At 40.4% G+C, this 17,523-nt stretch overlaps 1 protein-coding gene across 1 annotated transcript; it reads right to left on the bottom strand.

Moving 5' to 3' along the window:
• Positions 1 to 136: 136 nt before the first annotated feature.
• LOC117493180 (extracellular serine/threonine protein kinase FAM20C-like) lies at positions 137 to 12,397 on the bottom strand. Its single transcript, XM_034143613.1, has 11 exons — positions 12,285 to 12,397; positions 10,185 to 10,724; positions 8,060 to 8,238; positions 5,942 to 6,020; positions 5,022 to 5,114; positions 4,759 to 4,874; positions 3,822 to 4,002; positions 2,718 to 2,827; positions 2,392 to 2,473; positions 2,209 to 2,268; positions 137 to 423 (listed from the first exon to the last, which is right to left on the bottom strand). Exons 2-11 carry the CDS (start codon positions 10,721 to 10,723, stop codon positions 153 to 155), a joined length of 1,710 nt encoding a protein of 569 aa, XP_033999504.1. The 5' UTR covers position 10,724; positions 12,285 to 12,397; the 3' UTR covers positions 137 to 152.
• Positions 12,398 to 17,523: the final 5,126 nt, after the last annotated feature.

A 17,523-nucleotide genomic window follows, 5' to 3' on the forward strand; every position in this document is an offset into this window, starting at 1 on the left:
CCATTCTATTTTATTTGTATTACTTCCACTATTTTAATTGTCTGTTTTATTATGTTGCGCCGTTGGAGGAGCCTGTGACCTAAGATTTCCATTGCCATATCTACACTGTAACTATGTACACATGACAATAAAAGTCTTGAATCTTGAATATATCATTTATTGTTTTGTTCCTCGTGCATGCTGTTGATGGTATCGTATCCTTCCAAGTCGTTGTAGATGACGTCTGTGTGGTGTTCCTGGCAGGTCTGCACCGCTTGCAGGACGGATGCGAGGCGCCGGTCCAGAGCAGAGAGGTTTCCTTCAGAGAGGAGCGGGGCCAGAGGGGCCAGAGGGTCCTGAGCCAGAGACTCCCTCATGACGTCACTGAGACGGAAACCAGGGAGGGACAGGAGACGCAGACGGAGGAGGGTGGAGCGACGGATGCTACAAATATGGGTGGAGAGCTCAAGATCATAAGAAATATTGACACATAAGCCAGAATCTTCAGAGATAATTCAAGTTTCCTCACCCTCTTTCTGGTCTGTTAATTGCATAGGTGTCATTATGTGCTACTATGGCGCGTTTCCACTACAGCGCGGAGCACGGTTTAAGAGGGCTGTGACGTCAGCGGCCCGTCTTTGGTTGCGTTTCCACTTGGCCTAGTACCGGCCGGCGGGTCCTAATTCACAGTTTTTCTGGCCTCATAAAATCGTGGTTCTAGGGCCAGAGACAACGAGGCTGAGTCGGGCTGAGTATGCTAAACTAGAGAGAGAATCGCTGGCAAGGGGGCTACAACTACAACAAGATGGACATATTTGACCGTGATTTAATTGTAATACACGTTTCAAAATGATGCCGAAGTAACAACATACTGATACTGGTTAGTAAAAACCATGAATTAATGCTTTGACAAGTCTGCAGACAGACGGCAGGCGAAAAACCTTTTAAAATGCGTGTTTTCTAAATGGAGATTGGCTAAGCGAACGCAGTATATGCTCCGACCGTCCACACTCACAACAACGGCCTATACAGACATAAATAAAGCAGCGACTGTATTCGCCATGACACAGACAGTCTGTGGTTTGTACTTGTTTAACTTTTGTCTAGTTTCTGAACATATATGAGGAGCTGTGAGCTCTAAGTGCTAACAGCTAACGGCTGTGTTGTTTTTCTGGGGTTCTCATTGAAGATGACGTCACGGCTCCGCCTACACTGCGTTACTATAGATACTACCCCAGTTCCTAAACTGTAATGGAAATGCGCCATAAAGTGAGCCAGTCCTAACGAGGCCTAGCCATACCGAGCGAGGCCGTGTAGTGTAAATAACTGACCTTGAAGCAGGCCGCTGTGTCTGTAAATGCTTTGGCTAAACTTGGTGTGAGACTGTGTTGTGATTGTGTGTTTTAAAATTGTCTGTAACTGTGCTGTTACCATTCTTGGGCCAGGACTCTCTTGAAAAATAGATTTGTAATCTCAATGAGGCCTATCCTGGTTAAATAAAGATTAAGTGAATAAATACAAAATGTGCTGAATTCTTTTTTTGTAGTTTTCTTGCCACTAGTTGTTGCTCATTAAAAAATAAAAATTAATATTATTATAAATTAACTATATCTGGTGGCATCTTGTAGCAAATCACGTTAAAAATCACTTTTTTCCAACGCGTCTTGGGGTAACATGGAAATTCTTGCTCAGCTTGTTTCTATGATAATTTGATAGCTAGACGTTCAGGAGAATTTTACCAAGAGCTGAATTATCCACAGAGGTCTAATTTATCTTTTAATTAAATCAACAAGGTGAGAAGACCCAAAATATGTTAAAATATGCCGTTTGCTCAGCTTGTTGTCTGATAACTGAAGATCCAGGTGTCTGATGACTAAAATCATTCAGCCAGTTACAATATATTGTCAACAACAACCAACATCTCAAAGGTGCATTGTTAAAATGGGGCTCAAATTAGATAAAAAGTCAATTTATGACAGCTTCTGGCAGAAAAACCCAATGTTGATGCATGTGCAAAGAGCATTCTTTACAGGAGACAAAATGAAATGGACTGTTTCCTTGATTTAAATAACAGATTTCTCCAAGTCTGATAAATGTTGGAATTATTTGGGATGATATTAGAACACAATTTAACTAAATATGTAGCATAGGTCTGGTTGTCTTTGGACATTCAAGGCAGAAATGTTGGATATTGGATAGTTACTCAGTGAACAGACTGTTTTGTTTTACCTGCAGCATTGTTTCAAAGGAACTAGAATAGTCGGTTCGTCCTGAGAGTGACGGCCGAACCTGAAAAACATCAAGAGCATCAAACATATATAATGTTTCTTTATTTATGTTCTCAGACTTCTACATATTAGTTGCTATACGAGTAACATTATCAACTCCCAGACAGCAGCTCATTGTACTCACGCCCGTCCGTTATCCAGATGCAGCAGAAAAGTCTCATTTCCAAATTTCTCAAACGTCTCATAGTGATGTCTGTCCATGTTGCCTTCAAAGACAAACATTCATGCTTATTTAGACTGTGACCAACATTTCTGTAGAAACACAAAGATAATAATGGTTTGTGATAACATCCTGAGCATTAACCTGGAAAATATTACTCTTTTTCTTATTTATTTATACACTTTGAATGTTTTTCCCTTACATCTTAAAGGAAAAAGAGGCCAGTGAGCCACTGCCTGTAAACCCCCTTTTGTTTCAAGCTAGGATTGTGTTTAAATTAAAGCACTGACTCATGAGGAAGTCCAGTATAGCCATGTCTATGAGATCCACCAGCCGGGTGCCGTGGTTGTAAGGAGGCTTCTGTTTCACAGTGTCACAGTAGGCCGGGTCCTTCTCCCACCTGGGAACAACACAGAAATTAGGTAGAAGAAAAAGGATACTAATAGGATGATATTAGTACTCATATTTAATGTTGTGTTTTACTGTTTTATTTTGACCACCAGAGGACAGTGAAGCCTCATGATTCTACAAACACTCATCCCAACTCTAGACTCCAACAGAAGGTCGAAACATTACAATTGATTACTGCAGTGATTATTGCAGGGTTTTTCTGTTTAAAGGTCACATTTTATGCAAAATCAACTTGTTCATGTCTCTTCTACATCAACATGTGTCCCCTCTTCTTCATGTCTCTTCTACATCAACATGTGTCCCCTCTTCTTCATGTCTCTTCTACATCAACATGTGTCCCCTCTTCTTCATGTCTCTTCTTCATCAACATGTGTCCCCTCTTCTTCATGTCTCTTCTACATCAACATGTGTCCCCTCTTCTTCATGTCTCTTCTACATCAACATGTGTCCCCTCTTCTTCATGTCTCTTCTACATCAACATGTCCCCTCTGTGTAAAGAGACTCTGGAAGTTTCAGGAACAAAGATTCTCTCTCTTTTTGTCCTGATCCATTTATATAAAAACCTGTCTGAAAATGAGCTGATCAGATTTCGGCCACTTTATGATGTCATAACGATGTTTTGTCTTGTGTAACCATTAGCCAATCACCAACCAAGGTAACCCCCCCCCCCACCTTATCACCTGAATCTCCTCCTAGAGCACCATTGTGTTCTTTTTAACCAAATATCTCTCAGAGGGGCGTGGGGAGGGGCTCCTTATTTCCATCTAAAGTAACAGACAGAGAATCAGCACTTTGGAAACAGGGCTGAAACAGAGGGGATTATGGGATGCTGCAATGATCTGTTTGGTGTTTGGAGCCAAACACTTCAGAGACATGTTTTGTATATATCTGAGACCTATAATATATTGATGAAAAACTGTATAATAGGGGACCTTTAAAATCAACCATTTATAATACATATTCTGTAAAAATGGTGTACCCACATTGCTAGCTTGGTGCGGCTGTATGAGCGCCTCCATGGTGACCTCCAGGAGCGGCGGGGAGCCAGGCTGAGGTCTGGCAGCATGGCGGCCAGAGAAACCTCCAGACTGTGGGGCTGACCGCACGCCGGGTGCTCCGTGGAACAGTAGTACTCACACTGGCCGTAGAAACACACGTTCCCCGCTGCAGTCAGAGAGACGACAGCTTAGTTTATTCAGTTTTTCAGTTTGCATGGATAGTATGTCATAGTCACTCCAATCCAATGCCAGCCACCTGCACTAACATACACTATGGATACATACTAACATAAATGCATGAATGGATTACTGAACAGGTCTTAGACTACAGGCCCAGGGACTAAAGTGTCTTGAAGAGACATGTAACATCAAGGACAAGACTCAAAATGACCACAAAGGAGAATCAAAGGACTACCTTAAAGACAACAACAGTCCAAAACAATTATAGAAAGATGCATACTAGCTTAAAAAAATATCACAATGAGACTCACAACTATACTCTGAAAAGAAGCAACATAAAGAGTGACGCAAAAATGACAAGAAGAGACAAGAAACAACCATAAAGACATACATTAAAACTACAAAGACACCCAAAATGACTTTATAAAGACACAAAGAAACGACGTGGACCCACAAGACAACTACAAAGAGACACAAGACAACTATAAAGAGTCATAACAAGAATACAAAGACACACAAAACAATCACAACAAAACTACAAATGACTACAAAGAGAGCCAAAATGACCACGAATAGACACAAAACTACAATCAACCTCAAAACAACTACAAAGAGAGATAAAACAACTACAAGCAGGCTTCAAATGACTACAAAGTGACAAACAGAGGGACTGAAAAATGACCCAAAAGAAACTTCTACAAAGAAACAAGTGTCCCATGTCTAAATGCATGCGCACACATACCAGGGGAGGTGAAGAAGGTCCTGGACAGCCTGTGGTCGGTGGTGATCTCTCTGATCTCTGAGGTCACATTGATCAGTCGACCAACAACAGGAGGGATCCTGTTAAAGCCCAACAGTCTGAAAAAGAAAAGAAAATCAGCAAAAACCAAGAAAGGTCAAACTTCTTTCCGTATAAGATGTTACAAGCTGTCCAATAGCTTCATGAAAGAGTAATCCCAGTGTTGGGCGTGTGTTGCTCTGATGGATACTGACGAGGCTCTGTACCTGTCAAGGTGAAAGGCAGCGATCTCTCCGTTGTGTCTTTCAAAGTCTGAGAAGTAGAAGAGGTTCACATCTGTCTCTGCATCTCTGGATTGTCTGTGAGACAAAAAACTGATATAAACAGAAATCCGCTATGATGACTTAAAGGGGCCCTATTATTATGCTCATGTTCATATTTATATTTAGTGTCTCTACTGTGACATGCTTCCATGCTTTAATGTTCAAAAAGCTCTTTATTTGTCTCAACAATGTGTTTGAGCGTGAAAACAAAGTGTTACCTAGTGATGTCATTTTGTTCAGGAAGTGAGTCCAACGGAGGTGTTTCAGGCAGGGAACTTTTTGATTTTAGCCTTTGCAGACCATTTACATGCACAAAAACCTGCATAACACACTACAGGAAAGTAAATAACGACATAAAGCTTAATAGGGCCTCTCTCATGTGTAACAGTACATTTTGCTCTTTTAGTTTTATGAGAAATGTGACCTAGCTGTGATTTAGCAGTAACTGAACCATATCTCCTCGCATTAATTATTATGCAGCGTGCTAAAGACGTGATGTCTGAGTTGAGTAAACACAAGATGAGCATGTGTTGAAGCACTGGAGGTTGTGTGTCTGTGTATTTATGTGTGATACTTGTGCACCAGTGGCTTGAATAATTGATATAAAAATGATAGTTTGGGGGGTAAAGCATTCCTGCACACGGGCCAAATGAACTTTTTTATAGTTTTTTGTGCAAGGTTCTACGATTGCTGTTTTTGAAATTATTCACATGTGCGTCGTGTGTGAGAAGATGCATTAAAATAAGAAATTAAACGTATGTGTACCTATGGATCTGTCATCTAACATGTGTTCACAACTGAACCGGATAAGATAGCACTGTCAGTCATTACAGCTTCCAGCATCAGAAACAGAGGAGTCTCACCTCATGGGTTTCAGAAGAGCTTGTCCGTAGTTTGGGAACGACAGGAGCAGTTTGAGCTGCGTGCCTCCTGTCTTCTGAACTGAAACATATGCATGAAGAATAGAATAGAATATTTCTTTATTGTCATCATACAAAGTACAACGAAATTTCATTGGCAACTCTCACTGCAGTAAAAAATAGACACAATAGGGAAGTGAGTATACAGTGCACATAAATACTGCAATCATCACACAATTGCATCTTCCATCTTCCATTTTCTTTAATTGTAATGTTGAATTGTCGATGTAGAAGTCCTGCACTGAGTATGTGTTCAATGTATTGCAGTACATGTGTGTCTCCACATGGTGGCTGATTACAGAGTCAAAGCTGCTACGAGACCCTTGGTACATTACTGCAAAAAAACATGCAAACAATATTAAAGGACCGTTTTATAATATTAACAATAAAAATACAATTTTAAATTACTACTACCGTTTTTCACACCAGTAGATACTTCTCTGCTTACTTCATTTGTATTTTTCACACTACGTCAGTAAAAGTAATCAATAAACATACGTAACATTCATAAATGTTACAAATATGTTTAATCGTCGGGATTGTTGTGCAGTTTAGTGGAATAAAAAAACTTGGTAATGAATTCAATGCCTCCACTGCTTTGGTTGCTGCATGCCATGCTTGTTGGAGCAAGTCCAGTAAATAATTCTAAAATATTTAAATCAAATCATCTCATATTTATGTATAACACCTGTTTATAACTCTGGTTAGGGAAATATGAATCTAATCTTTAAATATATATACACTGTGGTACATGTTAAACATTAAAACATGGATGAAATTCAGCCTTTAGCTGCGATTAGTGCTAAATCTGCACCATATCTCAATGCATTATTCATTATGGGGCGTGCTGAAGACAGGGTGTCTGAGATGAGTTAACACGAAATGTGCATTTAAATGTTTTGAAGCAACGGTAGAGTGTGTCCATTTCATGAATACGTTTTTTTCTATAAGGTTTCTTGATTGCATTATAGCATTTAGGTTTTGCTGTTATGTAAAAGTATATTGACATGCATACTTTGTGTGAGATGTGAACCCACAGATTTGTCATCTGTTCACTTTAAGTGAAAGTGCTCCTAAAAATGTGATTTTCACTGAATATGAACTTTGGCACAGTTTCTTTATTCACCGAGGGGAAAACCTTGGTGAATGCTGTGTTGCCTCTGGCTCGCTCAGAGAATAGCTTGTTTGTATAAAGAGATTAGAGTTGAAATGAGAACGCAGCATGGTTGTGGCTTTGTATTTGTGTCAAGAGTTATCTGAAGGAAATTATTGAAGCATTTGTTGGACGATTCAGGGTAAAGTTAGATAGTGACACAAAGTTAACTTTGCCTTAGCCACAAACATAAATTCGGGAGGCGTGTGGCGCAGTGGCCTAGTGCGTTGGTGTTCTGATCAGGGGAGGTTCAAACCCCACTGCAGTCAGCATGTTGTTGTGTCCCTGGGCAAGACACTTCACCCCACATTGCTCCTGTGGGGATTGTCCACAGTATTGAGTATGTAAGTCGCTTTGGATAAAAGCGTCTAACAAGTAACATGTAATGTAATGTTATTCACATTCACATAAAACCACATTACACGATGTATTTCATAAATAATAAAATAAACGTATTATATCATTTTGTTTAGAGAATCTCCTGCTTCCATTTTGTCTCGCTCAAATGCAACTCATAGCAAAACTGTGTGAAAATGTAAATGTAGGAACTTTGTCTGCTGTGAATTTGTTATTTCTGCTTACAAACATCAGTCATATCTTGAAAATAATTTAATAACCAGTTAAAACTCATTGTCTTTGCTGTTAGAAATGTAATTGTGAGTTGGCAGAACACAATATTTAAAGAATCATATCTGCATTGTGATTTGTGCCAGAGAGAAAAAAAAGTATCCGTATCAAATTTTAGGAAATATTCTTAGGAACAGAAAATTAAAGGGAGGGTAATGAAATGACTGTAAATCCCTCCCCTTCTTCACAGAGCACCCTCGTCTAACGTCTGTCCTCTTTCTCTGCTGGCTTTCCCTCACTCCACCTCTCCTTCTGTCCTCCAACCTGTTCTCCCCACTCACCAGCACCGAGGACACGCTGCCTTGCCAAATAGTGAGTCAGCTGGGCCAGGTTGGGATCCTTCCTGTCGTACAGCTCCCAGCGAGAGATGCCCAGGTGGAAGCGCAGCCATGGAGGATGGGTCTCCACCTCCTTCGTCCAAGACACTTTGTCGTAGCCTTCCTCCTCGCTGGCACTCTCCCTTAGGGGAGGAAGAGGAGGCAATAAATAGGCAGAACAGGTCGTTTAAGGTTACAGTCAAGCTGAGGCGCAGAGAGTTTACTCCAGGCTTACTCTGAGATATGAAAAATAAGCTGTAGGGGTGAAATGTGTAATGCTGATTGTAACTAAAAGCAACACATTACATTATTTTGCAAAGCTACAGCAACTTTAAAACTGAGATGATAAAAGTAAATATCCCTAACAGTAGTTTTGCAGGAACATGAATAGCAATTCCTAGTTAGCATACTACTAACATTCTCTCATTAGCTTAAAGCACAAAGTATAGAGAACCGCAGTGACGCGTCCTAAAACCCGGAAGTAAACTCCTTTCGGTTCCTTCGTCAAAAACGCAATGCAATTTCTCCATAGGATTTGGGAAAATAGCTGGAAATAAGGTCTGTGGTTGACACACATTTAAGACACGGATCACGTTTTGTTCAGCCGGATAATATCCACATTTATAATTTTCGAATCATAAATCTAGTCGCCAGAAGCAAAATGCTAACGTTATGCTATAAACGAACTACAGCAGGGTCGCTGCTTCAACGTCACGCCAACTTAAGATCCATATTCAAAACTACAGATTCTAAATGGTACAAGTTGAAGCGTTTGTTTGAACAGTTTGCAGGAGGCAGGTACTTGCTTTCAAGCAGAACAGGGGGAAAAACAAACTTAGCGGGAGTGTTTTACGTGTTCGGCGTAATGACGTACAACGTCCTCGACAACTTCTGTAGTCCTATTCAGCCACATGTTAACAACCATCGTTTTTCAGACATGTCAACTCTTCAGAAATCACCAGTGGGGTCACTTCTGATGGATTTAATGTCGTAAAACAAAACGTGATCTGTCTCTTTAATTTGTGTCAAACACAGACCTTATTTCGAGCTATTTTCCAAAATCCTATGGAGAAATTGCATTGCTTTTTGTCGAAGGAACCGGACGTGGTAAAAATGCTAACTTACTTCCGGGTTTTAGGACGCGTCACTGCGGTTCTCTATTGTTCACCAACTTAGTTTATTGTGTCATGGTCTTATTTCTAATTAAGAAATAACATAACATTGTTTACTAGTTGATTGTGTTAGCGTGCTAGCATTTCCTAACTAGCCCATAACAACATTCTGTTTGTAGGTGAGGCGTGTGGTGCAGTGGGTTGTGCGTTGGTGTTCGGATCAGTGTTCGGATCAGGGGGTCACAGGTTCAAACCCCACTGCAGTTAGCACGCCTCACCTTCACCCCAAATTGCTCCTGTGGGGATTGCCCACAGTATTGAGTATGTAAGTCGCTTTGGATAAAAATGTCCAACAAGTGACATTAAAAAAAATAAAAATAGGTTATATTATTAGAGTGTTACAAGCACTTACAGAATATTGTTTACTATCTGGGTTATTGTGTTAGCATGCTAGCTTATTTTAGTCAGCGCAAGTTTAGTTTGTTAGTTATCTATGTGAATGTCATTTGTTTTGCAGCTATAACCAAAATGTTGGACGACTGCTACCGTTTGTCAGTCAAGGGTTCACCAAAGTTTAAGCTAAATGTCATGCTAATCCAACAGTGTTATAGACAGTGCAGACCTCCTGTTGGCACCAGAGAGGCACCATCTGTCAAGAATGTAAGGTTTTTTAATTCTAGTAATAATTTAAATGACTAAGGATCGAAGCGATGGGCCAACAGACTGACCATGACTGACATTGCCATCCTCAGACCCTTGACAGCCAGATGTCTAAAAAAAAAAGGCTTGTGATCTCATTTTGATACTCTTAATTAAATGTGGATAAAGGGGAACTCAGCTTGGACGTTGGGAAGAACTCTTAATTCAGAGTCAATACTAAATCTCGAAGACATTTATTGCAGAAAAGTGGGCTTGTTTTTCCGTTTGTTGCTCTATATGTGACATAGCGATCTATTTTCTCCATCCTTTTCACTTACCAATCACTGTCAGCATCGATGGAGTCTTCCTTCTCCTCTTCCTCACTTCCTTCATCACTTGTATGTTCAGTGTTTGTCTTCACCCTCAGCAGCCAATCATCGTCTTGCAAACTTTGAGGTGGCAGGTTGTACAGCGGGTGTTTGAAAAGCGCCTCAAGCTTAGACCAACCCTTGACCTTTTGGATCAAACCTCCAGTCAGTTTATTTCCCCTCTCAGTGGCATCCCATAATAAGTCTTTCTCTTTGTGGTTTAACTTGTTGGAATTCAGTTTGTGATGCTCTTCATTCTGGGGGATTGTTGGCAAGTTATTTGAGGCGGAGGCAGCTGGAGAAGAGGAGTGAGAGAGGGACTGACGGTGCTCACTATCTGTTCTTGGAAGGGAAGAAGTGGAGGAGGACGAGGAGGAGGAAGAAGGTACACATGCTGTCTGGAGGATAGAGAAACAAAAAAATGCCAGAAGGAGGTGGAGAGCGAGGGAGAGAAACGCCAGACAGAGATAGATGGAGCGAGTGGATCGACCCAGGTTCTGTCTCATCATGCTGGTGGAGAAAGAGGCAACAACAAAGACAGAAATACACAAAGAAAGAGATGTAACATTGAAACAGACCATGGAGGCCTGCCAACGCTTCAAACGTGATCGTTATGAAACATGGGTCTGATCATTGCATTATACACACACACAGGATTGGACATCATAAGAAAGAAACATCACTTTGAAACAACATCCATAACTCCAACTGGCTGCAACTTACAAATGATTTATCTAATATATCATATTCCAATCACTTGTAGACTCTTATTGCACTATTTCACTATTTCACTATTTCACTATTTCACTATTTTTCTTTTTGTATTTACCTGTTTTTCTGTTTTATTGTGTTGCTCTGTTGGATGAGCCTGTGACCTAAGATTTTCATCATCATAACTACACTGTAGCTATGTTCGTATGACTAATAAAAGCCTTGAACCTTGAACCTTGAAGACACTTCACAAAGGAGCCATAACAAACAGTAAGGCTGAACAAAGGCACAGCAATGCTTTGAGCTAGATGCTAACATAAGCATGCTAACACGCTCACAATGACAATACGAACATGTTTAGCAGGTGTAATATTAGCCATCTCAGTTAGCATGCTGATATTTAACATTCAATTAGCATTAACCACAAACAAACAGCTAAATCTGATTGGATATGTTAGGTTTCAGGTATTCAGTCATAAACATTTGACAAGATGAAGACGCAACATGAAACGTTAAGGGATAACCAAATATATTACAGTCCTTGGAGGGGAATGAGGACAAGTTGTGTCATTTGGATACCAGATTTCATGGCTAACCATGCCAAAACAACGAGATCTTTCACTCATAATCACAAGGGTGAACAACATGGTGGCACAAGAGGAAAACCAAAGATCCTCTGAAAATCATGAATGTTGTTAAAAAAGTATTCATTGGCATCTTGGTTTTTGAAACAAGAAGTGGACAGGAGAGCGTGGAGCAAAGTACAACAGTATGCTAAAAAATGTATGTTTAGTCTAACAAAATGTTACAATTACCTCTCCTGAACTGAAAAAAGACCCTGTAATACTGCCCGTTCAATCATAAGGTAGACTGGCCTACTTTACAAACCCTACTTTATGTTCTACTCTACTCCTAATGGGACCATAACTTATTAACTTAACCAAAATCATGATGAAATAAAGAAGATTGTAAACTAGCAATTAAAACTCATTACTGAGGTAATACATCAAATGAGAAGTATAGGGACATTTTTCATAGACTTAAATCCAATCCAATCTTTGTATTAGTTAGCTATTACTCTCCGCTCTGCGCCTTAGGCAAACACAAAACGATAAAAAGCTAATATTTAGAAGAGATAACAATTTACTGATTAATATACAAGTCAGACAGACAGGTGGATGGACAGATAAACAGGAACACATACATATTCACACTGCACTGGTTAAGCAAAACCCAGATATATCCATTTAAAATAAATCATCAAAGAAAGAAGGTCTCAATAAGAAAATCAATACATTATTGAATATCCACTTCACCCAAATTCCCTCTGCGGACCCTCAGGCTGTAGGAATTACTTACTTCTCTCTTTCCCATCAAGACCTTTTTCTCTTCTCCTCCTCTCCACTTCCCTTGCTCTGTAAAAAGAGTATATTCGGAGTGCAGTGACATTTCTATCACTCTTTTGTCCCGATGCTGCTCAGGAAGATTGTTTGTTATCATCTGGTCACTGCAATCCAAACAGAAGTAAAGGGACGGGCATGTTTCAGTCGCGGTGACCTGTGTCTGCGTGACCCACAGTTGAGAGAATCAATATGTAGTGCCAAATGATCTTTTAATCTGCCTGGATCAATACGGAGTGGATGATAATGGAGGTGCTACACAGCAGTACTGTAGAGACAGAGGTCCAACACAACATCACTGACTTATCAAATTAATCATAACACAGGAGAGTTCAATGGAGTAACCCTGAATGTCATGCTAACAACAAACGGCTTTAACTTCCTATCTCTATCCAAGTAATATTTTGACATTGTAGGAACTATTATTATATTTTTCTTGACTTTAAAGTGGACCTATCATGCTATATTATAATAATATAGTGTAGGACCATACCCATATAAGGCATATTTATACTTTTTTTTTTTCAAAATACCAAACAGATCATGCATTTTAGCCATGCCTCATTTTGCTCAATTTGACATTTTTTAGCTCTGTTTTTGCAAGGGCAGATTCAGTGAGAACAGCACCATCTACAGGCCTGGCATATGTACTACAGCGTCTCCAGCGCTTTCGAACGGCAATGGCCGTGGCTGTCTCCTCCTGATTGGTGGAGTTGGCCCAATAGCCGTAGCGCCACTGTCCTGACGTCAGGACAGTGTTCAAATCTGGATCAGTTTTTATCAGATCCGTTGCAGCCCCTTTTTTAGAGATTTGGGTATGGAGGAAAATAGAGAGGGTTGTGTTTTCTGACACTTGGGGTGTTTCTCAATCGTGAGTAAAGCTGCTTCAGAGCCACTATTTCAAGCATACTACGTCATCGAGTGCCGCCGAAGTACTGTTCCAATCTCCAGCATACTTGGAAATCTACCGAGCCCGGCGTACTCCGTTTGGAGAAATATCGAGGCTGCACATGAGCAGTAGCGTGGCGTGGGGAAAAATTTAGGGGAAGCCCATTTTTTTGGGTTGGGGGGGGGGGGGGTGGTCAATAATGTAACCAGATGAGTGATTACAGCGCCCGGTATCATTTTACACACATTTGTATCACACATATGCAGGACTTGCACACGCCTGTTATCTAACCGACAGGTCCGCACGCACTCTCCAGCCGAAACTCTCTCGTCTTATTAATTTAAGCATTTTCTTATTAATTTATGCAGACACCCCCCCCCCCCCCCCCCCCCCCCCCCAAATGCAATACCAGCCGCTCAATGCGCAGTGCAGATTCGGTAATGAATAAAAAAGAAGGATTCATTCACAAAGTAAATCAGAAGACCTTTAAAGTTTTACGTTCACATCAAAGTATCAGTAGGCGTGTATGAAACACATGAATTCAAAAACAATTATGTACAGAAATATTTGCATGCGATAGTCCACCTTCTCTTCCCTTCCCTTTCTAACACACGGCAAGTGCAGCAACAGTCCTCGTCTCTGTAATTAGCTCAGTCCGTAGTCCAAAAGTAACAAAAAAATATAAACAATCTCATCTATTCAGGTGATCGGGCCCTATATGGAATAAATAATGCTTAATTTGCTTGATAATTTCAAACGGCGGTGATGACAGTTACAGTAGGCTACTACATAAAACTGATGTTGATGTGATTTGATTGGATGGCAGTGTCCAATCAAATTGCCAGCCGCCAGCCGCCTCTGAAGGGAAGCCAGAGGCGGATGGCTTCCCTTGGCATGGCCCTGACCAATCACAGGTTGGCAGGGGCATCACGTGGGCCTCATCTGATTGGTCAATCCCTCAATTCTTTTCACCAAGGGAAGCCCAAACTGACTGGCCTCCTCTCGCAACAGTGAATGCAATCTACTGTTTCACCATAACATCTAGAGGGGCGCTGTTTGTTTCACTCTTTGTAAAATACTCAATGAGAGTGGGGGAGAGACGGGCCGGCAGCAACACACAGCAAAGGAGAATTATCGAAACAAAACAAAGTGTTTTTATTTATTTATTTAAATTATAACTACAATCCGAAAAAACAGGGGAAGCCTGGCTTCCCTTGGCCTCCGGGAGAAAACGCCACTGCACATGAGTAGACTCCGCGGTCTTAAAATCCCCACAATGCTTTACGCACGGACCAATTTCCCCAAATCTGTGGCGGAAGATGTAAGGCGGGGCCTCTCATATGACGCACACCTGCACACTTGCTAGCGTGTTCCACTCTTCGTTTTCCGAATGCCAGGAAGTATTCTTGACTCGCTTCTGAAGCAAGATGCTCGGCAGACATGTGCTACCAAGCAAGCGTACTCGCGATTGAGAAACACCCTTGGTGAGTTCCCTGGAACACAGGGGACACATATTCATGTATAAAAGACGTACAAAAGTGCATTTTGCATGATAGGTCCCCTTTAAGCGACTGGTTAGCTTAGCTCAGCAGAAACACTGGAAACAGCTAGCTATAGCTATGTCCAAAGCTAACTAAATGTGCTTGCAAACTGGCAGCAAATTCACCCACTGCTGGAAGTTAGCTCAAAATAAAAATGCAAAACTAACACCACACAATGAAATCAATAAATCCTACAGGAGCTACACACTGCTTCTGTTTGGTTTAATTTGGCAAAAAACTGCTGCATCTAGGAACAGTAATGGTAGCTAAAGCTGTCCAAGGAATAGTCCTGCACATGCAGTAGGCCCCCTTTTTTTTTAACAGATTACTAAACCAGATTAATCTTTAGAAGTTCTCGTAGGCACATTTGGACAGAGCAAGGCTGTTTCCCTTTGTTTTGACTTATTGCTAAGCTAAGCTAACGGGTTGCTAGTAGTAGCATCGTGTATGGACTACCATCTCATAAGGGTGTTGTCAATCTTCTTCTCAGCTCATGCTAATAAAGGGATAGGATCGCATTTCCCTGAATGTATTATTTTGCCATGCTTTGTCAACATTGTATTCTCCTTGTGTCTTGTGTTGTGTGGCCTTTCCCACATATTTCTTTGCTCTACAGAGTATTATTGATTTCTGTCTTGACTTTTGACAGGACACTCAGTTGGTGTCAGAGAGACTCTTTTTTAATTAATTTAAATGGTTTTCTTTAAAGTGGACCTATCATGCTATATTATAATAATATAGTGTAGGACCATACCTATATAAGGCATATTTATCCTTTTTCTTTTTCAAAATACCAAACAGATTATGCATTTTAGCCATGCCTCATTTCGCTCAAATTGCACATTTTTACCCCTGTTTTTGCAAGGGCTGATTCTGTGAGAACAGCACCATCTACAGGCCTGGCATATGTACTACAGCGTCTCCAGCGCTTTCGAACGGCAATGGCCGTGGCTGTCTCCTCCTGATTGGTGGAGTTGGCCCAATAGCCGTAGCGCCACTTTCCTGACGTCAGGACAGTGTTCAAATCTGGATCAGTTTTTATCAGATCCGTTGCAGCCCCTTTTTTAGAGATTTGGGTATGGAGGAAAATAGAGAGGGTTGTGTTTTCTGACACTTGGTGAGTTCCCTGGAACACCGGGGACACATATTCATGTATAAAAGACGTACAAAAGTGCATTTTGCATGATAGGTCCCCTTTAATACTCAATATATTGGTTAAAAGCAGTGAGCTTTCTTTTTTGTCCGACGCAGTTTAATACTGTCTGCATTAAGATGCACAGAGAAGCATGCAAGGAAATACATTCATATTCTAAAGGAGTCCAGATGAAATCAGATATTCATCTCTTTAACACAGTCTCACTTTTTGTCCTTCTTTTTATCTCTTGTTAATTATATCATAAACCATCCATTATATCGCCCACTATGACTTTAAATCCTTCTCCGTGGCTTTCGGCATTTTCTGTCCTCTGGGGGTTGAACAATCGTTCTCCTGCATACTGCTAATTAGCCAACTATATGTTTCTGTTCATTATCTAACTTCGCTCTGAGAGGGAATGAATAATGTATGTGCAGCAGTTGATTAGGCTGACGTTTTTTAAAAACTGGGGCAATATGTCTGATGTCTTATAGGCAGCCTCCGAGTATGTTTCATTTCATGTAAACAAGTGTTAAATGTCACAAATAAGATTACAATAAAACACACACACACACAGGAATAGAGAGAGAGTGAGAGGATATAGATCCCTTGTTAGATAAATATTACATGTTTGAATACATTAGGAAATAAATGTAATTTATGACAGCTCCAATTTATCCTAATTATTCATCATCATGATAACGCCCCTTGCAGTTTTACATTGGAAGTAGGCAACGAGGAATATCGTTTGATGAGATGATTCATCAATCTCAGGGTCTTCTAATAAATTCAGATTTTAATACATTTTCCATACATTACATTTAAGGAATGTCTGAGTATGGTTTTATATATAATGCAGTGTTTGGAAGAGTTTGGCGTATTGGCTTCTACATATTGTATAATATTAGGAAGTGCTCTACAATAATACAACAATAGTCTAAAGCTATCTTTATAGCTCTGTCAGCCTGTCCTCAATCACAGTAGCGCTTTGAGCTAAAAGCTGTACTGATCCTAGAAAAAAAGTAATCCTCACCCTAAAGGACAAGGCTGGAGATATTTCATGTTTCTACTACTTTGTCGAAAAATCCAACACTTTCTCACCTACTAACTCTTCAAATATATCAGTGACACTTGGCTTCAAACTACGACAGTCCAGGTAACCCCAAAAGCATTTCTTATGGATGTTATGATGTGCTAATTTTAGCTCGGTACATGCTTATACAGTCTTTTCAAAACTCCCAATGTAGGTTTATCTAGTTTTTACGTGCATTTATGCAACACAAGTACTTGTCAGGTGTGCACATAACTTTTTGAGTGAGTTACTCAGATGAGTACCAGGAGACAGCGTTTGGTACTCACCCCACATGAAGCGTGGTGTTAATAAGTGCAGTCTTCCTCACTGTCCTCCTCAGTGTCTCCTTCACTGTCCTCTATTTACACTTCTTGCATGCTAGATGATGAAGATGATGAAGATGCACCTCCCTGTCTCTTTGTAAGCCTCCGATTTGCTTTCTCCAAAACTTGTTGCCAAAATTGTGAAGTCCTTGCATTTCCTGAGGCCAAGTTGAAGGATCAAATACTAAGAAATTATCACATGACTTGAAGTCATATCTGATTTCAGAGGTGGGAAGTA

Source organism: Trematomus bernacchii, unplaced genomic scaffold (assembly GCF_902827165.1).
Source record: "Trematomus bernacchii unplaced genomic scaffold, fTreBer1.1, whole genome shotgun sequence".
In the NCBI taxonomy this organism is placed as follows: Eukaryota; Metazoa; Chordata; class Actinopteri; order Perciformes; family Nototheniidae; genus Trematomus; species Trematomus bernacchii.